The sequence below is a fragment of the Henckelia pumila genome, unplaced genomic scaffold (genome assembly GCF_033568475.1).
Source record: "Henckelia pumila isolate YLH828 unplaced genomic scaffold, ASM3356847v2 CTG_477:::fragment_3, whole genome shotgun sequence".
NCBI lineage: Eukaryota > Viridiplantae > Streptophyta > Magnoliopsida > Lamiales > Gesneriaceae > Henckelia > Henckelia pumila.
This window is the reverse complement of record NW_027331842.1, coordinates 143,416-169,489: the sequence shown is the minus strand read 5'-3', so window position 1 is coordinate 169,489 and position 26,074 is coordinate 143,416. Positions and strand designations below refer to the sequence as shown.

The 26,074-nt window shown below is 34.1% G+C and overlaps 5 protein-coding genes across 14 annotated transcripts; 2 read left to right on the top strand and 3 right to left on the bottom strand.

Annotated features, from left to right (window-relative positions):
- The first annotated feature begins 3,807 nt into the window (after window positions 1–3,807).
- On the top strand, window positions 3,808–7,475 carry LOC140872908 (pectin acetylesterase 8-like). 3 transcript variants are annotated; one of them, XM_073275830.1, is made up of 13 exons: window positions 3,808–4,190; window positions 4,372–4,493; window positions 4,602–4,684; window positions 5,189–5,318; window positions 5,416–5,495; window positions 5,575–5,661; window positions 5,760–5,884; window positions 5,995–6,055; window positions 6,137–6,190; window positions 6,279–6,356; window positions 6,576–6,681; window positions 6,794–6,939; window positions 7,025–7,475. In XM_073275830.1, the coding sequence occupies exons 2-13, from the start codon at window positions 4,376–4,378 to the stop codon at window positions 7,151–7,153; spliced, it is 1,197 nt and encodes a 398-aa protein (XP_073131931.1). In that variant the 5' UTR covers window positions 3,808–4,190; window positions 4,372–4,375; the 3' UTR covers window positions 7,154–7,475. The 3 variants fall into 3 exon arrangements, with proteins under 3 accessions (XP_073131931.1, XP_073131930.1, XP_073131929.1); XM_073275829.1 differs by having other exon boundaries at window positions 3,812–4,204; XM_073275828.1 differs by lacking the exon at window positions 3,808–4,190 and having other exon boundaries at window positions 4,364–4,493.
- Window positions 7,476–9,098: 1,623 nt separating this feature from the next.
- On the top strand, window positions 9,099–12,373 carry LOC140872885 (uncharacterized). 2 transcript variants are annotated; one of them, XM_073275800.1, is made up of 6 exons: window positions 9,099–9,686; window positions 10,093–11,157; window positions 11,241–11,435; window positions 11,543–11,676; window positions 11,795–11,905; window positions 12,022–12,373. In XM_073275800.1, exons 1-6 carry the CDS (start codon window positions 9,531–9,533, stop codon window positions 12,065–12,067), a joined length of 1,707 nt encoding a protein of 568 aa, XP_073131901.1. In that variant the 5' UTR covers window positions 9,099–9,530; the 3' UTR covers window positions 12,068–12,373. The 2 variants fall into 2 exon arrangements, with proteins under 2 accessions (XP_073131901.1, XP_073131900.1); XM_073275799.1 differs by having other exon boundaries at window positions 11,522–11,676.
- An 81-nt stretch (window positions 12,374–12,454) lies between these two features.
- On the bottom strand, window positions 12,455–15,694 carry LOC140872861 (alkylated DNA repair protein ALKBH8 homolog). Of its 4 annotated transcripts, none has more exons than XR_012147932.1 (8): window positions 15,594–15,694; window positions 14,916–15,253; window positions 14,361–14,462; window positions 14,161–14,247; window positions 13,663–13,788; window positions 13,236–13,526; window positions 12,955–13,082; window positions 12,455–12,666 (listed from the first exon to the last, which is right to left on the bottom strand). XR_012147932.1 is itself a non-coding variant. In XM_073275772.1 (8 exons), the coding sequence occupies exons 2-8, from the start codon at window positions 15,213–15,215 to the stop codon at window positions 12,610–12,612; spliced, it is 1,029 nt and encodes a 342-aa protein (XP_073131873.1). In that variant the 5' UTR covers window positions 15,216–15,253; window positions 15,594–15,694; the 3' UTR covers window positions 12,455–12,609. The 4 variants fall into 4 exon arrangements, 2 of the variants coding, with proteins under 2 accessions (XP_073131873.1, XP_073131874.1); XR_012147931.1 differs by having other exon boundaries at window positions 12,955–13,069; XM_073275772.1 differs by having other exon boundaries at window positions 12,955–13,020.
- Window positions 15,695–16,047: 353 nt separating this feature from the next.
- Window positions 16,048–18,036, bottom strand: LOC140872882 (uncharacterized). Its single transcript, XM_073275796.1, has 2 exons — window positions 17,827–18,036; window positions 16,048–16,781 (listed from the first exon to the last, which is right to left on the bottom strand). Exons 1-2 carry the CDS (start codon window positions 17,979–17,981, stop codon window positions 16,172–16,174), a joined length of 765 nt encoding a protein of 254 aa, XP_073131897.1. The 5' UTR covers window positions 17,982–18,036; the 3' UTR covers window positions 16,048–16,171.
- A 969-nt stretch (window positions 18,037–19,005) lies between these two features.
- On the bottom strand, window positions 19,006–23,456 carry LOC140872839 (probable polyamine transporter At1g31830). Of its 4 annotated transcripts, none has more exons than XM_073275738.1 (2): window positions 23,152–23,456; window positions 19,006–20,774 (listed from the first exon to the last, which is right to left on the bottom strand). In XM_073275738.1, exons 1-2 carry the CDS (start codon window positions 23,305–23,307, stop codon window positions 19,320–19,322), a joined length of 1,611 nt encoding a protein of 536 aa, XP_073131839.1. In that variant the 5' UTR covers window positions 23,308–23,456; the 3' UTR covers window positions 19,006–19,319. The 4 variants fall into 4 exon arrangements, with proteins under 4 accessions (XP_073131839.1, XP_073131841.1, XP_073131843.1 ...); XM_073275740.1 differs by lacking the exon at window positions 23,152–23,456 and adding an exon at window positions 21,928–23,106 and having other exon boundaries at window positions 19,007–20,774; XM_073275742.1 differs by lacking the exon at window positions 23,152–23,456 and adding an exon at window positions 21,728–21,921 and having other exon boundaries at window positions 19,008–20,774.
- Window positions 23,457–26,074: the final 2,618 nt, after the last annotated feature.

Sequence of the window (26,074 nt, the reverse complement as noted above, 5' to 3'; positions counted from 1 at the left end):
TTCATAAAAGTTTCAATTATTAATTAGTAAGTAAAACAATAAGATTATAATTTATTAATAAAAATATATATGATTCGAGAATATGTTTTTATGCACAAGTACCTTTAAAAATGGTCCTCCAAAACATATATGTTGATGGTAGTAAAATATAATTAATGTTGGGGTGGGTGCATTTTATTTTTTTTGGTTGCTATATATATGGCTAACTTTTGATCATTAAAATACAGGTGTTTGGTTCTACATGTAATAAAAATCCTATAAAACATAACATTAATGGGAATACATTAGCACATATACCGCACGTATTCCCTTCACGATTACTCATGTAATAAAGCCAACACATAAAGAAATAAATCACCTGTACGTACGTTCATACCCCCACATTTATAGACAATTAATTAAATCATTCACCCCCAATTACGTACGAAAATATGAATCACGAATAAATCTGTATAAAGGGAATTAATGTTAGAAACGGATACTAGCTAATTGTATAAACAAGTATATATTTTAAACTAGAATACTAAAGGTCATTAATTGGATTGATTTATGTAATTTTATTCATTCACAGGTTGTAGTAACCAAAACCAAATTCTGATTAAGACCAGCTATTTTAGGTTAAATGTCTTGATCTTATACATAAAATATAGTGGATAAGATTTCATCATCACCACATATCGGAACCTAGCTAAGTCATTTTCAATCAATGCACGCAGTACTCTTCCCTTTTTTGTATGATTGAATTAGCTTGGAATTAATTAAAGTAAACTTGCATTTGGCTTCCTTGTCATAGACTTGGCACCACTTTATATTATTAATTTTATTATTATTATTATTATTTATTTATTATATTGTTGAAAGACAACTATTTTATTAATAATTTCCCCGAGCTATTAATGTTAGACAGACTCGCAAGGGGAAACCTTCCACTTTCATTTAATTTTTTAAAATCTAAATTAACATATATATATATATATATTTGCATAATAACAATATTAAAATTATATGGTAAAATACATATATTCAATCCTTCAATTATGGTCTTCAAGACACAAGTCAACTCATCTCTGTCAGTATGGGGTCAATAGTTTAATAACAAATAGAAAGAAAACAAAAAGTATATCACTTTCTCCATTTTAAATTAATCCACGATGACCCTCGCCGAACGTAAATATGAAAAGGACTTGCGCGACGCTGTGCATTCTAATTAATGAACCCAAAAATAATAATTTTTTTTACCCCATACATTAATGGATGTTTTCGATAAAATAAAAATAAAATAAAAATTAGGCCATCTTTATACGTATTTTTTTGTAAATTACTAGTACAATCTTGATATGGAATATTTCATTCCGTTGAGTTAATTACGCAAGGAAACATAAAATTTCCAAAATGTTAATCTGATACAGAATGCATATAATCATTTAACTTTTATATGAGATGCAAACAAGCAAACAAAATAACATTGTGTATATTGAAAATCGAAATGGCAATAAAACAAGTGCGGTGGCATAAATAAACCAATAGCTTCCACCCACCGCGTCATGAATATGAAATATATATATTCGATAAAACAAGAAGAAGATAAATTATTATTCCTGCTTTCACTCACAAATTTTCGCATATTTATTGTGTTGTTATTATTATTATTATTATTATTATTATTATTATTATTATTATTATTATTATCAAATTTTTGTTTTTTTTAATAATTATAGATTCCGGAGGTTACAAGATCTCGCTCAATCACATTCTGAAATTGTGATATGATAATGTCCCTATTTACAGCTTGCATTCTTCACTTTTGTCATAATAATTTCCAAAAATTAAAATTTTTGTTTAACTCATCAAACGTGAAAATTTCCAAACTTATTAATATTTATAATTAAAAGGAATGGTGCAATTGATATTTGAGAAACCAGAGATAAAAATAAGCTGCTATTATTTTAAGCATATAAAATCATTATAATGTAATGTAAACATTTTCCTTGTAATTATATAAACCGATCTGCAAGCTCCTTAATTGAGCCCATCAAGTCTTCAAAGTACCCGTATTTTTGCACAAACTCATTACATATTTTCAAATAAATTTTATATAATGAAGGTCACATTCTGAGATAATATATATATATTTTTTTTTATAAAAAAAAAAAAACTTGGTGGAACACAACTTCAGAAATCGTGAACCAACGGACTCCAAGTGTATCAATTGAATTAACTCACAATATTCAATATTCACATCCTTCTAACAACGGCCGTATTCGTGACTCATCAGTAATCCCTAATCAAGCTTTGTGTTCTATTTCTTATTATCGGAGTAAATTCTTCCCGTGTGTGACGGCCGGTGTGTGTTTGTTATTTATTTTGTATACTAGTATACACTATGTATTGGTGTCGTGCGTTTGTATATATTTTTTAATTAATTTGATTGATATTAAAATATCGATGGATTAAACTATAATTTAATTTGAAACACCGAAATTAAAAAAATAAAAGAAACAAAAAAACAAAATTGTAATATCTAAATGGATAAATTCTCTCTTTATACATAATATAAATATATAGAAATGATACCCTGCACCCTAGGTGTGCAGGGTAACATGAGTACCGCATACGTGGCGGTCCATGATTGGTCAGCCAGTTTTTGTAAAAAACAATTGTGTGGTTGTGGGCGCGCCACGTAGGCAGGTGTTCACAGGTGTGCAGGGTAAGGGTGTGCAGGGTATCATTACTCATGTATATAGAATATATACTATTATATATAAAGAATCTACAAACTACGATCAAATAAAAAAAAAAGAATCTACAAACTAAAAAAAACCATTTATCTATTACCAGAATAACTTTTATATGATATACATACGATATATATATTTTTTTTTGTAATTAAAAATTCTAAAATGTAGTTTAGTCTTTCAATAATATTTAAAAATTATAGCACGATCCTCGTATAAATTTAATCAATTCAATGGCATGACATTCGTTAATTTTTACCATTTTGATATTATCACTATTTGAATATAAATTATATTAATTAAAAAAATATTGTTCATGCATACGATGCGTACACCCAATCGAGAAAAAAACTTAATAGTGCATCATATTACTTCGGATTCTCTTCTAGCTATGTAAACAGTCACGAGATCAGAAGATGATCTTAGCTATGTTGGAGCTTTAGCGTCAGATATTCGTACATCGTTATTTCAAGATAATCATATTTCATTATGTCATGTTCGTAGGTCAGCGAATAGAGTTGCTCATTCGCTTGTCTTTTTTGCTATTTACTCCCCAGACCCTTTTATTTGGTGTCGCGAGTGTTTTCGTTTTTGGTTGATTGATCTTATAATTCAAAACTTGAATTCTTGCTGATTTTAATAATATGAGATCATTTTTTCAAAAAAAAAATTAAAAGATAATTTTCTATAACAATAATGACGATGATACATATCTTTTAAAAACAAAAACAAAAACAAAAATAAAGAATGATACATTTAAAACCTTATCTAGCTAGAAGATCCCTGTTGTTTTTTTCGTTTTTTTGTTTTTGAATAAAAAAGATCCCTGTTTTTCGAAAGGAAAAAAAAAACACAATTATCCTTTTAAAGAATTGTTTAGCGATAAAATAATAATAATAAGAGATGGCTATTTTTTTTAAAAAAATATTATTATTATTTATTAATCTATCCTCATATATGCCTAAAAAATTTTATTTATTTTTTGACAAGTCCCTAAAAAGATTTATTACTATTCTTATTATTATCATCATCGTCATTCCGGCAGCTCGCCAGAATCCCGGCCTTACCCATACATTTCCATTTGCTAGCTTGAATTGCAGATCAGATGAATGAATTTGAGGAATTTATCATCCAATATATTTTAATATATAATATAGGAGGAAGTAATTATTTACTCTGTCGATTTCACTTTCCTTCCATCCTTTCCCACTGTTAATTTATTCAATGTACAGCGCGTTAATCGATAAGATTCCTTCATGGCTCTGAAGTCTGAATTTTCCCATGGATCGGATCGGGTCGGGTCTCCACCCGATTACCCTTTTTAAAAAAACTATATAAACCCCATGGAGTGCGTGAAATAAATCAATTCAAGAATCAGTGTCGGTAGAAGAATATTGGTTCTCTCATACCGAATAAATCATGAATTAATTGTGTTACTATATATGCACTTAACCGGTTAGATCCTCTCGGTAAAAATTCAAGCTTTTGCTCTTAATGTAATTTGCATTCATAAAATGGGTGGAGACTGGAGAGTGTTGTGTTGTTTCCCAATATTTTGTTTTTTTACAACATATTTTTTCGGGTGTCTTTATCGTTTTAATGTGTAAATGGTGAATCTTGAATGGAAAATGGACAGAATAATGGGCGGAGTATTTCAGCAATGGCTGCCCATTCTGGTTTTTATGCTGATGGTGCTGAGAATTGAGAGCATCAACGTGGATATCACTTATGTTGAGAGTGCTGTAGCAAAAGGAGCTGGTAAAGAATACGAAATTGATAAATGGGAACCAATTATTTTAAGTGTTTTCTTGTTTAATATATAAATTTATTTGATTTGTACATAAATCTTGTGGTTGTAATTTGCAGTTTGTTTGGATGGAAGCCCACCTGCGTATCATTTTGACAAGGGATACGGAGCTGGAGCTAACAGCTGGTTGATTCAGATTGAGGTTGGTGTCCTCTGTTTGCATGTTGTGTTGTTCTTGCCCAAATATTTTGAGAAAACTAATGAACGGTCATTTTTGCCTCGATGCCCGCAGAATTTACTGCCCTTTTAAGTTGTTTTGGGGGACTAGAAAGTGTATTTAATTACAAGGTGGTGTAGTTTGATAATTTGAGGTGGAGATAGGAACTGGGGTAGGAGGCCATGGTGGGGCGATTCTTGATAGATCTTGAATTGCAAAACTATTGTAAACTTGTAGGCCAACTTAAGGTAATTACAATGATCGCCAATGGGTCCTAATCCGAGTCTTTCTATCAGTGCTTGCTCTTGGAGGATATTAGGCATGACTTATTTTGTATATAGTGTATGAAGTTAAAATTGTATGGATTGATCTATGCACTCAAAATGTTGTATATTTTGTTATAGTTCTTGGAGGTTTCTTATGAATTCTTGGATGGATAAGCGGCTTCAAAATGTGTGCATATCATTTTGTTGGTGTTTGAATACTCAGGGAGGAGGATGGTGCAACAATGTTTCAACTTGCCTCGCACGTAAGAATACTCGGTTAGGTTCTTCCAAGCAAATGGTTCAGCAGCTCGCATTTTCTGGGATATTGAGCAACAACCCCCAGTTTAACCCCGGTTTGCATCGATATTCAGTCATTAGAATTCCAATCCCGATTATTCAATTTTTATGGACTAGCTGGCAGAATAATTTTATAAATTGCATGTTTCTCAGATTTCTATAATTGGAATAGGATCAAGGTTAGATACTGTGATGGGGCATCATTTACAGGTGACATAGAAGCAGTAAATCCCGTGAGTTACATTTGATCGAATTTTATTTGAATTTCAAGAAGTTGAAAGTGGATTTAAATGATCTTTATTCTTTGATCAGGCTACCAATCTCCACTACAGAGGAGCAAGAGTCTTTCTGGCGGTGATGGAGGACTTGTTTGCCAAGGGAATGAAGAATGCTGAAAATGTAACCATTTTTCTTTCACATATGATTAATCAGAGTCTCATTTTCTTCTTTCAACTTGAAATTGACTAATAAAATGATCCGTCTATCTAAAAATTCAGGCTATTTTATCGGGATGTTCGGCTGGTGGATTGACATCGATTCTTCATTGTGATGGCTTCCAAGCTCTCTTTCCTATGGGCACGACAGTGAAGTGCTTTTCGGATGCTGGCTATTTTATCAACGCGTAAAATTTAATCTTGACCTGAATAACCGAAGAAATAATTGATTCAAACTCCAAAGTAGATATTGTTCCTTATTTTGTTTGGAGCCAATGTTCGATTACTTTTGTAACAGGAGAGATGTTTCTGGAGCTCTTCATATCGCAGATTTCTATAATGATGTTGTTAGAACACATGTAATATATCGTTCTTTTATTTATTTCTTTTCCCATCACTTTTGTTTTCAGCCCAAGTTTAATGTTTGTACTTGGATTCAGGGATCAGCAAAGAATTTGCCCGCATCTTGCACCTCAAGATTGAGTCCCGGCTTGGTATGTAGGATCATGTTCATGGAGTAATTGTTTCCCTTATAGCTGAATAAATAGTTTCATTTCAATTATATCACTTAAAACACTGCAGTGCTTCTTCCCACAACATGTCGCGCAAGGACTTCAGACACCCCTTTTCATTTTAAATGCAGCCTATGATTCGTGGCAGGTAGCTCTTCTTTCTTATCTCAGTTCTCTAAATTCTTGATTGTTAATTCTGGCATTCAAGTCTTGTTTGTCTTTAATTAAGCAAGCAGAATGCCCTGTCCATGCTTTGATGGATCTAAAAATTCAGAAAGGGCGGTGCGATGGGATGAGAGGGGGGGCGAGGCGCGAAGATTTGATTTTTCTTACTCAATTAACATCCGATTACTCTTATATGTACCAGATAAAGAACATTTTGGCTCCTGGTGTAGCTGATCCTCATGGTATCTGGCATGACTGCAAACTCGACATACTTAAATGTTCCGGTTCTCAACTCGAGATAATGCAAGGTTATCTTATCTCCATGACCATGAACTCTCTCTATGTAAACGTCTATGGTTTCTTTTAACCGGTTCTACACAGATAAGCATTCAAAATAGGCTCACCGAGAATACTTTTCAGGTTTCCGAGCAGAGTTTCTTTACGCGTTGTCCGAAATAGGCTCCTCCACTTCAAGAGGATACTTTATCAACTCGTGCTATGCTCACTGCCAAACTGAAATGCAAGAAACGTGGCTCAGTGCCGGCTCTCCGGTATTAAACGACAAGGTCACAAAGATTCATCATGTCACTTGTTTACCCCTTTGTTTTCGACTCGCGAGTGTGAGCTCAGATTCATTAACTTGTTGTGCAGACAATTGCTGAAGCAATGGGAGATTGGTTTTATGACAGAAGGCCATTTCAGAAGATCGACTGTCCATACCCGTGCGACAAAACTTGCCATAACCGCGTTTTCGATTCTCAAGAGCATCCTTTGATATAAATACATAGAGCTCGATACAGATACATTGGTGGAGTTTGAAGAAAAAGTTCTATACAATTCTTTCAAGGCATTCAATTCAAATAAGGGAAGATGTAACACAGGTGCAGAGAAACTCTGTGCTTGGGATTGTTCATACTTGCACCATTATTTTTATAATAACAATTTAATATAATCAGTGTAATGCCGTTTGGAAATTACAAATTTAATATATACTTGTGTTCAAGTACTTTTAAACTCTGTAATTTAATATACATTTTTTTTTTTGGAAAATTTTTTATAAGAATTCAATTTCAGTTGAAAATTGATCAAGATTTCCCTGAAATGTTTTAAAATAAGGCAATTTACTTCTGTATTTATTAGCAATAAAGAAACAAAGGACTGTCCTCAGAATAATCAATAAAATAGCATGTGGCATTCAAGTTTGCACATATAATCTTATTTTTAATTTTTAATCCTTTTATTTTTTTCGTTTTTTTAAATGGAAACAGGGATTGAAACTATATATCGAAAATAATTCAGAAATGCTGAGTGCTGATAGATAGAATCAGTGGCGTATCCAGAATTTTCGAACAGATGGGGCGAATTCAATAGATTTAAAAAATCGTACAATAAATATCATATATTAACTTTATATGTTTTTTTTACAATAAAACTCTCATAATTAATTTCATGCTTTGAAAATAATGAATAATATTTTCTTTATCAACTGTATGAAACACATAAGGGACCACACAATTATTTGATCACCTTTCAGCCGATTACGAAGTGATGTTTTAATAATTTTCAATACTAAAAAAACGCTCTTTACAATTGCAGTTGCAACGGATATATAACAATGCCAACTTTCAAAGTAAATATATCAAATGAAATAAATGATTTTTTTTATTAATCGATCTTTTTAACAATCTCGCTAATTTATGCGAAATCAGAAAATTGATTGATACTTCATATCTCAAATAAAATGTATGATGTTGGTGCTCAAGATGCGCTAACTCTATTAAAGAGAAATCGGATGATAAAACTGAGCTAATTGAAATAATTTTTCTTATCATAAGTAAAAAAAATGAATTTGATGGATCAAAACATGCTATACATGACAAAAAATTTGTGTTCATCCAATTAAAGAGATATATGTTTAAATCTCTGAAAATTTGTCACTTAATAATATCTTTCAAAACGATATTAGTTAAGATGATTTTTTTCAGTGATAGTCAAGATGAATGTGACTCTTTTGTTATTGAGGAAGATGTTGCACAATTAAAATTGGAAAATGCTAAAGGTACAATAAATATCGTGTACAACGATATTTATAACAATAATATCGTGAGATTTTGCTATCGCGAGATTTATTATTTAATGTATCGTGACATTTTGATAAATTAAATTATTGTATTAAATTTTTTATGTCGTAAGATTTGATGTACAAATTTTGTTGTACCTGTAGCATCACTCATTAAAATTTGTATTTTAAAAAAAATATTATATATGCTGTACTAGATTTTTTTAGAATTTCAGAGGGGCGATCGCCTACTTTCGAAACCATATAGCTCCACCACTAGATATAATGGATTGCAAATATCACTTTCTTCCAATCACACACATATGCTCATTACCGGAATATATTATTTCATATATGTTAGATATTAATGAAATATTTATGATATCGAAATATTAAAATTGAATTATATAGATAATATAATTACCTTTTGAATTCCAATATTTAAAAAACTATGGTCAAACACGAATGAAATTAGAAATGAGAATGTGAAATCTTATCCTTTACACCGAGTTTTGACTTGACTTTATGATTACGTACAAAATACGAAATAATTGTAGAATTACCGAAAAAATATTATTATATATTTATAGAATTAAAACAAGTAATCTTATAATTCGTAAACATCCCAAAATTTGGAAACTAGTCAATTCATATTATCTAAAAGCGAAGAAAAAAGACAAGCAGGAGAAAATAAAGAAAGCCCCAATTCCAGTTTTGGGCTACGCCAGCTCAATGGTGCTGTGATGTTTTGGATTTGAATGGGTTTGAATTTGAAAATGGGCTGAATTCGGTTGTGGGCCCATACCCTTGTCCCCATGCATCTCCAACCCATCTCTGCCTCTGCACACACATGGCGTCCGACCATTTTTCAATTTTGAATCCCCAAAATACAGCCTCATTTCACGCCATTATTGCCACTGACTCCTTGCTTGCATACAATCATTAACTAAAGTGCACTACAAATGTTTTCTTTCTTCAAATTGCAATTATTTTTTAAAAGAAAAGTGAAGCTTTGGATCTGAATCTTTGTGCGGGAACTGATCTAGATGGTAAAGCTATTTATTTGAATGCAGAGTGTGGCTTGAAGGTTGAGCTGAGATGGGGTTAAGCGGTAGCAAGTGCAATGCACCTGCCGCCTCGTCGCCGCCGTCTTCATCGTCAGCTGGAGCTGTTGTACGGAGGAACCGTTCCACCCGAAGCAGACTGTTGAAGTCTTCTTGCCTACGACATCGCTTCGATGATGATGAAACCCAGGTGGCTAGATCAAATCAAAAGATTTTACTTTTTATTTATTTATTTTTGGGTTTTGTTTTAGTAATCCGATTTGTGTTTGGATTTATCAGTAATGAGCTTGTATATGGGTCGTCTTTCTTGGGGGTTGGGGGAACTTTCTTGGGAAAATGGTTTTTATATAGCTGCGTGTACTGTGAAGGAATGGTACATTTAAAATGTTTTACCTTTTCGATTAGTCTAACAATCTGACATTTTAGATCAAGATTCAATCTTTTATCGAGTCTCCTGGGTACATCTACTTGTATGTGGTTATTTTTGTTATCAGAGTTGACGGGTTCAAATTTTTATAGTCTAGATTCAACTACTTCAGCTGAATGACGCCTTTTTCTGTAAGAATCGTTCATGCTTATGCTAATTCGTACCTCAGGAATCTGATTGCCCCGGTGAAGAGAATGGAGATACTGTCTGCTGTCCAACTGAGTCGAAGACAATTTCTTCTCCAGTGTCGGCTGAAATATACAGGAAAGATATAGCTGACCAAAACGATCACGCTAACTGCATTACCTCTGATGCCGAGCTCGATGAATGGGGTGAATCAAGCTTCACTGAATCTGTGTCTAGGGAACATAATGCATCTCGAGTTCTGTCCTCTCAGTCACATAATCCTCCTAGTCGTTTCCTTTCTCGATTCAGTTTCTATCCTGGAAACTTAAGCTTCCGGCTGAGCCGGGCAAAAAGTTTGGGCTCGTCAAATCCTTATCCCACTACTTCTACAAGTGTCACAATTCCGAATGACGAAGAAGAACGAGAAGACCCATCAGTTAGTGCTGTTAATAGACGTATCAGGTCTCAAGGTTGCGATATCTTTCCAACATGTTTTAATAATAGACCCTTCAGAATGAGGCGTGGGCATTGTGCATCTGATGGTTTGCATTTCAGCCCTTATGGTTCTGATAACCCCGATAATTTGCAAGATAATCCAAGGATGAATTCAAGACGTGATATGGTGATCAGTAGAGGTGATGCAAGAATAGACTGTACTTTGAATTTATTTTCTCCGATAAACAACAGCAACAGAGACGGTGCTGGACTAAGACGTGCCAACAGACAAATTGCTGCTCGGGAACGAATAGAACGTAACATTCGTTTCAGCAGAACATTAAGCGTTGGAAGGCTTCGTGACAGAGTCCTTCGCAGATCACTTGTTCCTGATTTAGATCTATATCATTTTCAACAAGATGAAGAAGTGACGCGTAGTAGTCAAGTTACTGAGAGACAAGGTTCAGATGATGCACCAGAGGAAGTGGTGTCCTATGGAAATGATCTTAGTCTGCCGGTTTCTTCTGGCAATGCTTTATCAAACATGTCAATATCCTTTTATGGTACTCAAAATCCAGAATTTGAAATCCCACAAGCTAGGGACACTGGATACCATGATGTCGTGGAGCATCGATCAAATTTCATTGAACGTAGAAGAAGAATAAGATCTCAGGTATTTAAGTTTCCTGCTTAATACAGGACCGCAGAAGTAAATTGTGAATGATACAAGTCACTGTAATAAATCACTTGTCTTAGGTACGGGCGCTTCAACGACTAGGAAGCCGTTTAGAGAATATCTCTGGCCATGACAGGTCTTGCATCTTATCTGGTCAGCATCTAGGTGGTCGTTGCACTTGTCGCATTGCTGCTCGAGAGGTTAGTGCAAATGATGAAGCTACTGCGAGAGCTAGCATATCTAGAATCGGCATGTTAGCAGAGGCTTTATTTGAGGTAATGTCACTCGTCTATTTTCAAATGGCTTAATCATATTTTAGCCGACTGTTTCAAAGGTGAATCTTTACACACATTTTAATTAGGTTCTCGATGAAATTCACCAGCAGTCTGTTGCTTTATCCACTCGGCATACTGCATCTTCCGTTGCATCCATTCCAGCACCTGACGAAGTGGTGGAGTCATTACCTTTGAAGATATTTAGCAAATTGAAAAGGAAACCAAGTGATGAAGCTGCACAGTGAGCAATCAATTCAATATAAAATTTCTTAAAAATACGCAAATCATGCATTTCTTCGCAGAACATAATAACATTACACTATCCATCTTAATTTCCCCTGCTCCTCAAATCTTTACAGATGTTACATATGCCTTGTTGAATACGATGATGGAGATAGCATGAGGATACTGCCTTGCCATCACGAATTCCATAGAGCATGTGTGGATAAATGGCTCAAAGAAATTCACAGGTGTTTTTTCTTATAGCTTTATGCTGATTAATTACCTGTTGTGTTCACTATTAAAAGGCCAAAAACTTTATTGAAAAAATCACACATTACTTGACCTACTTGTTCAATAATTTCAGGGTATGCCCTCTTTGTCGAGGAGACATTTGCAGATCGACTCCTTGACCACATGAGATGTATTATAATACATTGCCACCCTCCACGTTCAAAGAACTTCAGCACTTTTTTTGTGAAGTTCGCCGTCTTTGTTATAGTTAAGTCCATACTGTGGCTTCTGAGTTTATTAAGTTGTGTTCTGTATCAAGTTGATTTGGTCAGTTGCAACCAAGGTTGAATACCTTGCTACTCGGAAGTAGTGCAGGTACTCCGTTGAGTAACACATGTATCCATATTTGGTACACTTCGATTTGCTACTGGATCTCGTTAGTTAACGAGTGTGTGTTTCTATGAATTTTTCAATCCGATTATTCGAGTTCACAAGCTCTCGTTTCTCATGATCAATATTCTTTCTTTATGCATATCTTACTTTGGTGGCAACCCTCTTGCGATAAATTTGACATTTTATTGCATAAAACAATAATCAAAATTTGATTCATAGTTTTAAGTTTAGATATTGTCAGAAAAAAATTGTTATACAACTGTTTCGACAAGGATTGATTCAGGTAAGAATTACATCAACTCTGACTCGATTGCAACATCTGAGAAGCCTACTTTTGAGAATCACAGTACTGAGGAAATTCACATCGACAAGGCCCTTTCCTGACCTGCATCCACATGGGGAGAAAAGAATTCACCAGAATTGATTGAATATGGATACATTTGTTAGGTAAAGGCTAACGTTTCGATGCATGATATGGTCTTAAAACCCCGGCCTAGTAAATACCTAAGAAACACGATACATAGTGTTTGCAAATGTCTAAAAAAATGATTGAGTATTTTTTTTAAAAAAAAAAATGGCTTTCGCCAGGTAAAAAATGCTTCAAGGGGTTCCCATTCGAGTAAAAGTACACTAAGCAGTCGTAATTAGAAGCAAGAGGGCCAAATTCACATACCTTGCGTAGTGTAAAGGACACCCTTCTTGAACCTCTGCGGATCAAACTGTCCTTCACTTTATCCACCTGAGTATAGCAAAGATTTCTTATTTCGACGGACCGCGGCGCGGCATGACTATATCATGAAACTGGTTTTTTAGCATGGATAAGTAAAATAACAAAAGAAGTTCTTTCCTTTCAACAGGTCACGGATTTTGCATAAACAATCCTTGGTGATTGAAATAGACTGAAAAACTAGCACATAGTCATCAATTCAAATAATATGGAAAAAAAAATAGTACCTTGTGGTGTGGAATGTAATGATGCCAAGCATATCTCGACTCACCAGATAGCAACAGAATAGATCGAGGAGGAAGATAAATTGATTTCCTAACAAAATCTAAGTTTTCTTGAGATATTTGGTCCTCGTTGTCACCACTAGTGGTAGGCTTCCCCTGCCAAGTGCTGGTTGTGTACTTTCTAAATTCCATGATACAAGGGCCTGCGAGTGAAAGGCTGAAAATCGATCCTTCAAATGCCGAATGAGTGTCTATATGCGGAGACAAACCGACCCCAGGCGGATACTCATTGACCTGTTAATATTTTCCAGAGAAGGAAGAATAACTGTGCTGATTAAACAGGAACACATGTTTAACAGTATCAGAACATATTAAAAATAGAATATAGTTATTTCAGAATTTTTTGAAGTTCTTAAACATGATTCCTTGCCGTTAGTTGATCGAGAGAGACATCTATAGCACCGTCAAGTGTTTGAAATGATCTGACTCTTTCAAGTATTTGTGACACAAAATCTGGAAGCTCACCCAAATACTGATTCGTGTTAACATTCCTTATCTGCAAGATAGGAGATATAAGAGAAAGAGGAGAGGAAAATGCTAAACGGTTAATGCACTCATCTTCTAGCAGAGAACTCCCTAATGACCAACAGCCCAAAATATTTGATCGGATCAACATCTAAATATAGGGAATATTTTATATTTAGAAGTGTTAAATACAAACAAAAAACAGATAGAAGTCAGAGTCGAAGGATAGAAGTTTCTACAAGAACGTAAACAGATGCACACAAGAAATCTTGCGAAGAAATGTTTTACAACCATTTGTAAAATGGAAATTTGTACCTGTGGTTACAACAGTACAGAGCATGGAAGAAAGATAAAAAGAAAAAGGAAAAACAATAAATAGCCTAGCAACGAGTAAAAAGCTTACACCATAGCAAAACTCATATCCGTAATGTTGAACCCTTCTTTTGGCTAGATGTTTCCATGGCCCACAATCAACTGCCGAAAGCAACTCCTGCAAGATAAAATGAGAAATAGTACAACAAGGTGCAACATGTTTATTTGTGAATTGCAAATCAGAAATACTGATCAGGAGCTAATATATTACTCCAAGATGCGATCCTTAACTTCCTCTTCCTTAGCAGTGATGAAGTCTTGGATTAAGAAAAGTCCAGGAATGTTCAAATCTGAAGCTGATGTCGCTACTGGAACTGATTCAGTAGAGTTAATCTAAAACGATGAAATACAGAGCGTAAAACGGTGGTCTTTAATCTTTAAAAATGAGAAAAGTTCATCCAAGAACACAAAGAATGAAGAGAAACAAGAGGAAAGATAATGTCAACTAAAAACTGCAAACTCCAAAACAAGGTTAATTATCATCATACGTTGACCAAAAATCATAATCGAAACACAAACAAAACTATAGGCACAAAAATTCACACCCTAAATATTTCGTGCAAAAGTGCAACTGGCAACAGAAATCACAGGAAAATAGGAAATACTAATAACAGAAAAAACACTAGCTACTTTCAGAGAGGCCATCGGAAAACTCTGTAACAAGATTAAATTTCACACATCACACGATACATATGTTTCTTTAACAAAAACACATGGAATTTGAATTCTTTCACTTGATGGGCAACCACCAGCTCAACATTGAGAGTGCCAAGTCGCAAAAGATACCTTATTAAGTGATTGTACAGAATACTGAATATGCAATGATCGACCACCGAGACTAGAACATGGTTTTCCATTCAATTCTTTTAAAGCGCATTGGGCACTCCCTTTCTCTTGAAAAGAAACAATAACCCGAGTCCCACTTTCATCAGCAGAATAGACTCCTTTAACTTCTCCATACGTACCGAAAACAGATGCAATAATTTCATACGAAAGTCCAACAGCAGGACCACAATTTGCCACATAAAGATGAGGGCTTGATTCATCATCTCGTCCCTTGGGACATGTAAATCTTGGTAAACCCATAACTGTAATGCGAGAAAACTCAAGCGTTTTACTTTATTCTGCCAATTTATCACAATGAAAAGCACAGTTCACAAAACAAAACCGTGTAAGAGAGAAAGCAAAACAATAAGATCAGATTTAATATGAAGGAGGCCAGATTTACAATCGCATATCCTAGGACAAGTAAATACTGGCAAGCCTATTTCTTTAGGAGCAAGAATATTAAAAATTTAGAATTTATTTTGCATTATACAAATTCAAGAATCAAGAGCACCATCAGCCAAACATGATGGGCATAAAGAGAGAACAAATTTAAACAACAAAAGTTAATCAGAAATGGGCATGCTATGGATGAAGAATACGCAGTCAACATTTTTTGAGCAATTGAAGGATAGATACCTGGAAGAGGGGTACGACTCACGAGAATTTTTCTGCAAAATCTTGAACCTGTTATAGGTACGATGTATAACGATGTTAATTGAGTTTTTCGAAGTCGCTTGCTTCGTGTAAGGCCTTACTAACGACTTTAGATATAGTAGCGATGCGATATCAATATAATCAAAACATTTTTTTGGTACAAAAAGTGACGGGAACTCACAATTGAGTTAATGGATTTGATTTGAAGATAACTTTAAATGAAAATCATCTTTAATTTAAAATTTTATCATAATCACTATTGAAATTACATAACTATATCAAATTCACTTATTTTTTAAAACTAAAATCTTCTTAATTCCAAACAAGTTTTCGATTATTTATGCACTAATTATTTGATTTCATTTTTAAGCAAATACTATACATTTTAGAGTCATTTGCAAGATTTCGCATATGAATGAAATCAACAATTATCATATGTAAAATGAATTTTCCAATTGGTATAAATCCGAGGATTCAAAGAGTAGAAGTAACATGATATTTTAGTCTGCGACACTTGTAAAGGTAAATAAACTAAACTATTTTGCTTCCTTGCAGAAAGTTCATATATCTTCTTCCTCTTCTTGTGTGTCATCTGCAGCTAGAAGATGATTAAGAGAAACTTTCGATTTCTTTGCCTCCGGTTGGTTTTCTCTGATTTCCCCTGCACCTTTTCTTTTGGACGTTTCGCCGTTTTCATTTTCGGCAATCCTATCTGCATCTAGAGCATCATCAACACTCTCTGTTGTCTCCACGAGTGCGGATTCATGTTCACTCGTTTCCCTCTTCTCTCCACCAACTCCAACGGATTTACCAGATCCATTTTTCCATTCCACCAAAAAATTCCGCACCTCTTCACGAATTGCAAGATCCACAGCAGTTTTTCCAGACTTGTTCTTTGCATCCAGATTTGCACCTTTCTTCGCTAAATACTTTACTAGTTCGAGGTGAGAGCCTTGAGCAGCATAATGAAGAGCACTCATGCCCTTGCGATTATAAGATTTGATGGAGATGCCGGCTGCATGAAGAATCTTGATAACCTCCAGATGACCCTTTTGAGCAGCAAAATGAATGGCACCCATGTCATCCATGGCAGCAGCACCGATGTCCGCCTTGTTCTTGCAGAGATAATTTACCACCTCGGCATGGCCAGACCATGCTGCTAGATGTAATCTATGGTTCAGTATCACTTAAGTATAACATACACTAGTTACAGGATGAAAAACCGGGGCATGGAAATATAAGAAAATGTTCATTGTAAAAGTAAGTTCAATGGTGGTATACGCTGTACTCTAAGAAGCTCAATTGGTAAACACATCGTTCCTTTACTCTATTTTCATGTCATGAAGAAGATTCAATCCACCAACAGCATAAAATACTCCTAGCTATATCTTTGTGGGGAAGCATTTGATATGTCATGGTAAAAGAATAACTGGAAAATAGTATATTCAATCATCTTTCACCCAGAGTTTCAATAAAAGTTAATGACTCTACAATAGCTTGTATGAAAACTTTATTAACTTTTAACTTCACCTGCCAAATTCTACACGAACAAGATGCACAGACTCACAAAGAAAGTCTGAAAAGTTTATATTCAATTAGACGTTGGAAGACTGAAACAGTGAAAAGAAAAATCCGAACTAGAGTAATAAAAGCTCAATTCTGCAATCCAAAATCACCTCCCCCTGATGATATGTATTGACATAATTCAAATATCTTTAAAGTGGTATCACAAATACACCATTTGACACAGAGACCTCAAAGATGATACATGCCGCTTGCAAGAAATAACAAATCCGAATTGGAGCACTTGGCGGATGGATAATTGAGCATTATTTTGGTAGAGTTTAGATTTTCTAATCAATAAAAATCTGAAAATATTTCATTGCCCTAGACCTAATCAAAAAGCACCAGAAAACTCAGAAAAATATATATATTTTTTGATGTCAATATTGTTGACAGAAAACCCCTCACGCAGAGATAGTTCAATTGCCCTAATTCAAAACCTGCAAACCCCATGAAAATCAACTTAGCATCACCCACTTATTGCACCCCATGACATCGATTTCTTAAAAAAAAAATGCATACAAAATAAGATTTCCGTACGAACTGAGCAAACCCAAAAGAAAACAGAGACGAACTGCACATTCGTGTTTAATAAGCACAGAGATAAAGAAGATAAAGCATGAAAAAGACAAAACAAAATAGACAAGGATACGGGGTGCGAGAGTGCCTGTCACGCGAGTTAACGGCGAGAGGATTGGCGCCACATACTTCTTGCACAGCCTTCATGTCTCCCGATCGAGCCGCCTCGTGCAATTTTTCGTCCTCGAAATTTGCAGCAGCCGCAGTTGGCTTCTTGTTCTTGCCCATTTCTCCAAATGATGGCTACTGAATTTGTTTCAGGTTGGAGGAATTTATATAATATGTATGATTATGAACGAAGAAACCCACTGAGCTAATTCTATTACTGTTACTGATATAATTTTTTTAATTTTTTTTTCACTGTTTTATTTTCAAAATCTTATTTTATTGCATCTGAGCTAATGTTTTCATTAAAAAATTTAAAGTGAAAATACTCAATGTAATACTTTAATTTGTTACTAGCCATATAATTTTTTTAATTTTTTTTTCACTGTTTTATTTTCAAAATCTTATTTTATTGCATCTGAGCTAATGTTTTCATTAAAAAATTTAAAGTGAAAATACTTAATGTAATACTTTAATTTATTACTAGCCGCGATGCACATGCATTGCGTATATAACATATATACAAATATTATGTTTTGTGTGTATATAATATAAATTTATTTTTTTAAATATTTGATTTTAATTTTTTTTTTTTTGCAAGTTGATAATTTTGTGTGTGTTTTTTTAAAAAAATAAATTAAAAGTGAACATATCAAAAAACCATTGAGATGCTTTTGCTTTGTATATAGCATAGGTATTTGCTTTTTCGGTTTTTGTATTTGAGTCCTATGATTTTGTATATGTAGAATTTTTAGCCATATTTCATCGGAAAACACTGATTTAGGATCGAAAAATATTGTTTATTGACATAACATTAAAAAATTGATGATATTTTCGGTTTCACTTCAACACTCAAACGAAATAACACTAAAAACCAACGCAAAACAAAGTTACAACACAAAAATACATCTTTGATAAATTTAAAAGACCGAAAAACACAAACACAACAACTTAAATGATTAAATTGGGTATATCTCCCCTGGAAATAATTAAAGTACTACGATTGTACAAAATTATGTTTTGAAAACCTGAGTTGTGAATAGGAGGGTGGTATTATCTTTAAGGCAGTGTTGTTTATATTAGCAACACTCGATTTTCATTTTAATTGTTTTCATTTACAATAGCTTTGTATAGAGATATAAAATTAAAATTTTAATTAAAAATTCATTATTTTCTTAAATCAACTTCACTAGACGGAATGGTCAGTAGCACCCACACATCCCACAGATCATTTCAAGAATATGGAATTTCATGTGATTGGCAGATCTCCATTGTAACATCTTTGAATCATAACATTGCCTTTATTACAATGTATAAAGGGCTTCTGAGCTGAACACACCAAACACATCCATCTCCTAAACTCAAGTGGAATTTGAGGGGAACCTTCGACAACAACTTTTACAACATCGAACACATGGAAAAAACTGTTTTTCCACTTTTGCGACATCTCTAGTAACATAGCTAGTCTACTAAAGTCTCATTCTCCCGAGTACTTGTATGAAAGTCCGGAAGATCGGGGCTCGTGGAAAATATAAGCCATCTCTTCTTCTCACACTGCTTAAGACAGGGGTACAGTATCAGCCCGAGCATGACGGCAACGAGGCTAACAACCATGACTTTAACCGAAGAAAAGAACAATACCACACCGATTAATATGGTTGGAGGGATGCACAGCAAGATAGCACCAACTGTCCCTACTGGTATCTTGTAAGGCCGAGGTGCCGCAGGGGCGATCATTCTAAGTCGTACAAACGCTATAAATTCCAGCATCATTCCAAAGCAGTACATGAAATTTTCTGCCGCTACGATTTCTTGAAAGCTCAGCCAAGAAAGCAGAAGCACACCAGAAGCAGAGAACAAGATCCCAACTAGAGGAGTTCCATATCGAGACCTCTTGGCAAAGAATTCGGGAAGCATCCCTCTTTCAGCCATGCCAAGAAGCTGAAATGAATCACTGCTCATTTCCGCCACAAACATCCCCATATTCGACATAGCGGCAGCCCCCTGAATCCACCATCTCAGCCACACTCCACCTATAATTTTTGCCACATCAGAGAAGTACCCATCCGTCCATAATTCACGCTGCAGAGGGATGGCTCCTGTCCCGCTTAGTAAAGGAAAGAAATATCCAAGAACGACAAGAATTAACGCGTAGAAGAGGGCGGTTGGAAGAGTTTTTCGAGGGTTTTCTACTTCTCCTGCCAGTGTACTTATCGAGTCCCAATAATTCAGGTTCCAGAAGAGCGTATTGAGATACAAGTTCCAGTCCACATTGTGTATGTCTGCAACTAGCCATCTTTTAGGCTGCAATTTCGGAATCGAAATGAATCCCATGACCACAAAAGGAAGAATCGAGAAGATTCCAAGAAGCACAGCAACCCATCCAACAATAACTAAGCCTCGATAATTCAAGTAAGTTAAGAAAATCGTTATGGCCAGAACGGCTATAACCCTTGGCAGACCACCACCTAATGCAGGAATCCCTGATTTTAGATAATCAAGAAACAATACTGGGTAAAGGGCATTATCAATTACCCCACTTAGCCATTTCATCCACCCTTGCTGAAAACCCCAGAACGGTCCCAGAGCAGACGAAACCCAAACTACATAACCACCGTTTTCCGGAAACATAGTGCCCATTTCAGCAGTTATTAAGGCTTCAGGAACACTCCATATGAGAGGGAATATCAAGAAACCAGCAAGAGCAAGAAGAGGACCAGCTGCATTAACACTATCCTCAATGCCAAATGGTCCACCCGATACCTCGTAGAATATGAGGAAAACAAGGGGTAAGACTGAGACCTTCCTACCATGATTTGATCTAGGAGAATGAATCGTGTTAAGTCCTACGTATTCTGCACCATTATAATCCCCCATTGCAATAGACGTTTGCCTACTGCCTGCTTCCCTCAACTTCTGCATTCATTTTCCAATCATCAAGAGCCGGAAATGTGCATAAATATAATGAAAACATAAAATAAAGAAATCTATGGAATAATTAGAAGGAAAAAAAAACACGACTAGTTCTACACCAATCAGTTGGGCCTATTATTGCAAGAAATAGATCGGAAGGCACCAGATAGCATAGCCCTTGGAATTGCAACAAGCACTAAGGCTCATGGTTACTGTTTAGTCTAGATGCAAAGCAAACCGTTAGGGAAGCACTTTATTATTGTGAGGCGTCATACTGGATACTATAGTAGAATCTGCACATCTGTAAAAAACCCTCGACACACACAAACTACTGAATATAGTAGAACAAATAATTATTAGTATATTTAGCAAAAAATTGAATCACAATTTCTACCATTTCATCTTGTATTTCCTATTCTTACACTCAAGAAATACTTCAAATATGCCTTGAGCCTTTAAAACCCACCAAGTTGGTGTTTAATGATCAAGGCATGTGGCTGGCCTTGGCTTGTTTGAGTCAAAAAGCAGAATTTGCACCTTTTTAAGCCTGAAATCAAGTGTATGCCTTGTGGATTTTTTTAATAATACGATATATAGCACATCATTAAATCAAATAAACACTTCAGTACAGAGAAATATGATAACATACTGAATGATCTGACAGAAAATTTGTGGAGGTAACCTTATCTAGAAAAATACAATCACGATCAACATTAAAGCAATCGAATACAAATGATCAACCAAACATCACAGCAGTAAATCCAACTAAAAGTCAACAACCAAACAGCAATTTACTCGAAAATTGAGTCAATTGCTGTTTTCCCCCCGATCAAGAAGCACTCGCTCTTGAAATTGCGACGCTGCTGGAAATACATTCCAGCAAAATGTAAAGCTGCCTTTAACTAGTTAAAGGGTTCACGACACTTAAAAACTAAAACCAGATTACGAGAACTGACGCGGCAACCGGACCCAGTCTATACATACAATGCAATATCATCAGTTGGTGGTGCGGAAACATAACCAAAATCGCAGAAACTTAGATGGGTCAGTCGACAACCCCACACAAACCCAGAAATCAATCCATTAACCGACAACAATTGCCGAATTATTCAAATCTAAATCAATCAGAAAATAAGGTAAAGGAACTACTAGAGACCATGAAAGCTTATTCGGAGAAACCCATGCCCTGTGCTGTGTCCTCGTAGAATCGAAGAATTCAGAATTTATGATGGGCCTGAAACTACAGAAACCCACTGGATTTAAATGAGCTGCATGTCAGCTAGTCCAATTCAAATACCAATGAAATTGGTGGCGCAAATGGGCCTGGCCTTAATCTGATGTTAGGCCCAGATAATGGTCTCAATCTCATACACGCTAAAAAAGGTACCTTTATTTGATTACCCTTTGCACGCTGGGTGTTTTTTTCTACTTGTGATGTTTCAAAGGGCCCATCGGGTCTGAATCGAAGATGAAATTAGAACAATATAATGGCATTACTTTGCGTATGAGTTAATGATTATGTCTTCTTTCTTCTCTTTGATATTAAAGAAAAAAAAATACATGCATCCAAGATTTCCAGTTGACTAAACATATTGGGCCTACTAGTGATAATTAATGATATTTAATGGAAAAATGATAATGAACATCCACAAGTTGCTATAGTGAAAGCTTCTAATAATGATGCCCAAGGGGGACAAGAATGGGAACACATTCACGTGTATTGAGTAATAAGCTGATCTATTTTCGACCCTTTTCTTGCTCCCAAAAATAAGAGATCCATCCATGAAGAAAAAAACTAAACTAAGTTGGATGATGAGATTTCCAACCTAGCTAACATTCAAAATCAATCTTATTTCTTGAAATCTAAGAATATTTTTAACTTGTTCTTTAAAAATATAATAGATTTCAAATCCCTTCTCGAATTCAGATATTTTCCTGTCGTAATTAAATGAATCAATAAGTAAAAGACACCAAGATTCAGTAATCAGTACCCAACCAAGCTCAAATATCATATCATATTGCAGTGAATCCAACCAATAAAAAACGTCAAAAAGTCCAAAACAAATAAATATGTTAATCTTACTATTATTTATTAATTAAGTAATATATATATAGTTTGTTATAACATGGTGGCCCCACTGATAGATTTGAATCGGTGTAATGTTCCTATGGGCTGCTACCATATCCCCTTGCATCGAACTTAGACATTATTTAATTACACCAAATAATATATAATATAATATAATCAAACAAAAATAAAATAAAAATAAAAATCAGTCGCTTTAAAAGAAAGAACACAGTAAATCTTGGACTACAACATACATGTTAAAGAAAATAAAACACAGTGAAAAAGAGCAATATATATATATATATATTTTACCTGGTCATGATCATGATCCTCGCGGCCATTAATCTGCGGGCTCTGAGGTTTTGGGTCGTCGTGGTGTACTACTGAAATTGTATCTGCTGCTGCATGTATTTCAGCATCACGGCCTGAATTAGTACTGCTTCTTCTCTCTTCTGATAAGGGAACCATATTCGATATTATATTATATTATATTAACCCAAGAAAATAAAAATAAAATACTAATTAATTAATTTTAAGGATCGGAGTGCGAGAGATCAGGGAGAAATAACTCTGGAGGCTTGGTTTCATTACAGATATATATATCATAGTCTATCTGATGATATTACATTGTATATATAGGAACAAGATATTGAAAGGTACAAGATAAGTGTAGGGAAGGGGTTCGTAGGCCCATTCAACAATATGTTATTATTTTTAGTTAGAATATATATATATATATAATTGAGGCCATGCTGTCATCTCTGTTTGTTTATGATATATACATATATATTACAAAATGCAATTTTTATTTTGATTTTATTTTAAATATGTTTTAATTACTCGTATCATGTCATATAAATGCAGATATATATATATATATATTAAGTATTGACGTAATATGTATAATTATTGATGTTGACTTTTATAATAGAAAGATATAGTAATTTTTAAAGGGTGAGAGTTGTGTTAAAAACTAAGAAGTAGTGATTATCAGCTCAAAAAAATTTAAAAAAAAAAAAGTAGTCGTTATGCCTAGAGAGAAAGATGTAAACAAGGAAAAATACATTTCTGGCCTCTGGGGAAAATTAAATGATACGATGTTTGATTTCTATATTTACAAAAAAAAAAAATTGGAAATTAAATTAATTAATAAACTCAATCATATCCTCACAGCTGTATTGAAATATCTTTGAGGTAAATAATTGGTTGCTATGTTGCAGATGCGACAGTATTCATTTTGAGATTTTAAATTCATAGTTTTATGTGGAACTGATGCTGATATTTGATAATATGATAATATAATTTTCAAAGTCTGTTTTAACTTTCAGTCAACATTCACTATCGTATATGGATTTTTAGATCAATATAGTCATTAATGGAGATATTAATTGGCAATTCTATCGAGATATATAATTTTTTTTTAGTCGGGAAATAATTACGAAAAATGTTGGGGCATGGTTAAGGAATTTAGTATTTATATATACATAATTCCGATATAATTAAGATGTAAAAAATAATGTCTGATCACCTGGCTATATATTTTCAATAATCTTGCAGTATATAAAAGTTCATGTGTCAAAATATTATGATTTTTTTACGAATACAACAAAACACGTGTTTCAATGATTTGAATACACAAGATTGAATTGTTTTTTTTTAAATAAAAAAAGATGAAATGATTTTTAATCAATAATATCAAATATCCAAACTGGTCATGGTCACCGATATTTTGATTCAATTATTTGGCTTTAAAACAATGATTATTCTATACTTACATCTGGATTACTTCTTCTTTAATGATGTGGTCAAATTACGATAATTGGATTATCAACACATGTTAATTTTAATAAAATATAAGAGTCCTACGTGACCTAATAATATTGAAATAAGAGGAAAAATACTTTCGATAATCTAAATTTAAGACGAGAACTCATATTTAAAACCCTCAAACATACTCCTACCACTTAGATAAAACCATTCAACAGTGTTTACAAGCTTCCAAAAAAAAATAAAAATAAAAAATCTAATGTAAATACAATGACTCATACTGTCATACAGCTAGATACGTATACATACGTATCCACGTTACGTGTCTGTTTATTAACTTATATTTGTGTCTGCCCGAAAAAATTTTAACTTATATTTGTGAATTATAAATTATATGAAGTACCATCTATCGACTATCATAATAATATTGTAACACATACCTAATAGAACTAGTAGAATTATTTGTGGCTTGCCGGCTATAGCCAAATAATTTTGGAATATTAACAATCGAGTTATTTTTAGTGGGACGATATTGGATATTTATTTGAATGATGTGTTCATACAATAAAAAAAATAATATTTTTAATAATAAAATTAATATTTTTTTATGACTAATTCAAATAAAAAATTCGTGTCTACAAAATTTATTTGTAAATATTAGGATTAGATTTTGTGATTAAGTCATATTTAGTCATAATAAGTAGTTAGTCATATACGTGTGGACACTCACGTGTACTGCTTGTTTTCTTTGGTATAAATTGTTTGACTTGTATCATTCACAACATATTATTGAATATATGTTTTTCTCTCCATCTTTAATGGAGTCTTCGATATTATTCTGTTATGGTATCAGAGAGCTAGATCGATGCGCATATTGAGCTTCTCATTTTTCTTCGATTCTTCATTATTTCGATTCTGAATCTTCTGATTCTTCAATTCGATGGCAAAGAATGCAAATAATCAAGCGAATCGAGCAATTTCGGAGGACACCAGCAGTCCGTATTTTTTACAGAGTGGAGATCATCCAGGTTTAATGTTGATTTCTACTCCTCTCTCAGGTAATAATTACAATATTTGGAGTCGAGCTATGCATATGGCTCTAACAGCCAAAAATAAGTTTGGATTTGTTGACGGAACTATTGTACAACCTAAGCCTGATGATTTGCTGTATAATGCTTGGGTTCGATGCAATAGTATGGTCGTCTCTTGGATATTACAGGCAATTGTGCGCGATATTGCCGAGAGTTTGATGTATATGTCCACTGCTCATGAAATTTGGACTGATCTCAAGGATAGATTTCACGAAAGTAATGCACCTAGAATTTTTCAAATCAAGAAGTTATTGAGTTCATTGCAACAAGGATCACTGGATGTGTCTTCATATTATACTAAATTACGAACGTTATGGGATGAGTTGCGAGATTTTCAGCCAGTCTCTGCTTGTCGTTGTGGTTCCGCAAAGGAATGG

What these genes read in the sequence shown, in the direction of transcription:
- LOC140872885 (XM_073275799.1), top strand. Translation starts at nt 9,531, where the DNA reads ATGGGGTTAAGCGGTAGCAAGTGCAATGCACCTGCCGCCTCGTCGCCG. An exon ending in TCGATGATGATGAAACCCAG is followed by an intron (nt 9,687 to 10,092) that starts GTGGCTAGATCA and finishes TTCGTACCTCAG; the next exon opens with GAATCTGATTGCCCCGGTGA. An exon ending in GAAGAAGAATAAGATCTCAG is followed by an intron (nt 11,158 to 11,240) that starts GTATTTAAGTTT and finishes CACTTGTCTTAG; the next exon opens with GTACGGGCGCTTCAACGACT.
- LOC140872839 (XM_073275738.1), bottom strand. Translation starts at nt 23,307, where the DNA reads ATGGTTCCCTTATCAGAAGAGAGAAGAAGCAGTACTAATTCAGGCCGT. An exon ending in AGGATCATGATCATGACCAG is followed by an intron (nt 20,775 to 23,151) that starts GTAAAATATATA and finishes AAATGAATGCAG; the next exon opens with AAGTTGAGGGAAGCAGGCAG.
- LOC140872861 (XM_073275772.1), bottom strand. Translation starts at nt 15,215, where the DNA reads ATGGGTTTACCAAGATTTACATGTCCCAAGGGACGAGATGATGAATCA. An exon ending in GATATGAGTTTTGCTATGGT is followed by an intron (nt 13,789 to 14,160) that starts GTAAGCTTTTTA and finishes CCTATCTTGCAG; the next exon opens with ATAAGGAATGTTAACACGAA. An exon ending in TCTCTCTCGATCAACTAACG is followed by an intron (nt 13,527 to 13,662) that starts GCAAGGAATCAT and finishes AAATATTAACAG; the next exon opens with GTCAATGAGTATCCGCCTGG.
- LOC140872908 (XM_073275828.1), top strand. Translation starts at nt 4,364, where the DNA reads ATGGACAGAATAATGGGCGGAGTATTTCAGCAATGGCTGCCCATTCTG. An exon ending in CAAGATTGAGTCCCGGCTTG is followed by an intron (nt 6,191 to 6,278) that starts GTATGTAGGATC and finishes AAAACACTGCAG; the next exon opens with TGCTTCTTCCCACAACATGT. An exon ending in TCAACTCGAGATAATGCAAG is followed by an intron (nt 6,682 to 6,793) that starts GTTATCTTATCT and finishes AATACTTTTCAG; the next exon opens with GTTTCCGAGCAGAGTTTCTT.
- LOC140872882 (XM_073275796.1), bottom strand. Translation starts at nt 17,981, where the DNA reads ATGGGCAAGAACAAGAAGCCAACTGCGGCTGCTGCAAATTTCGAGGAC. An exon ending in GACAGGCACTCTCGCACCCC is followed by an intron (nt 16,782 to 17,826) that starts GTATCCTTGTCT and finishes ACTGAACCATAG; the next exon opens with ATTACATCTAGCAGCATGGT.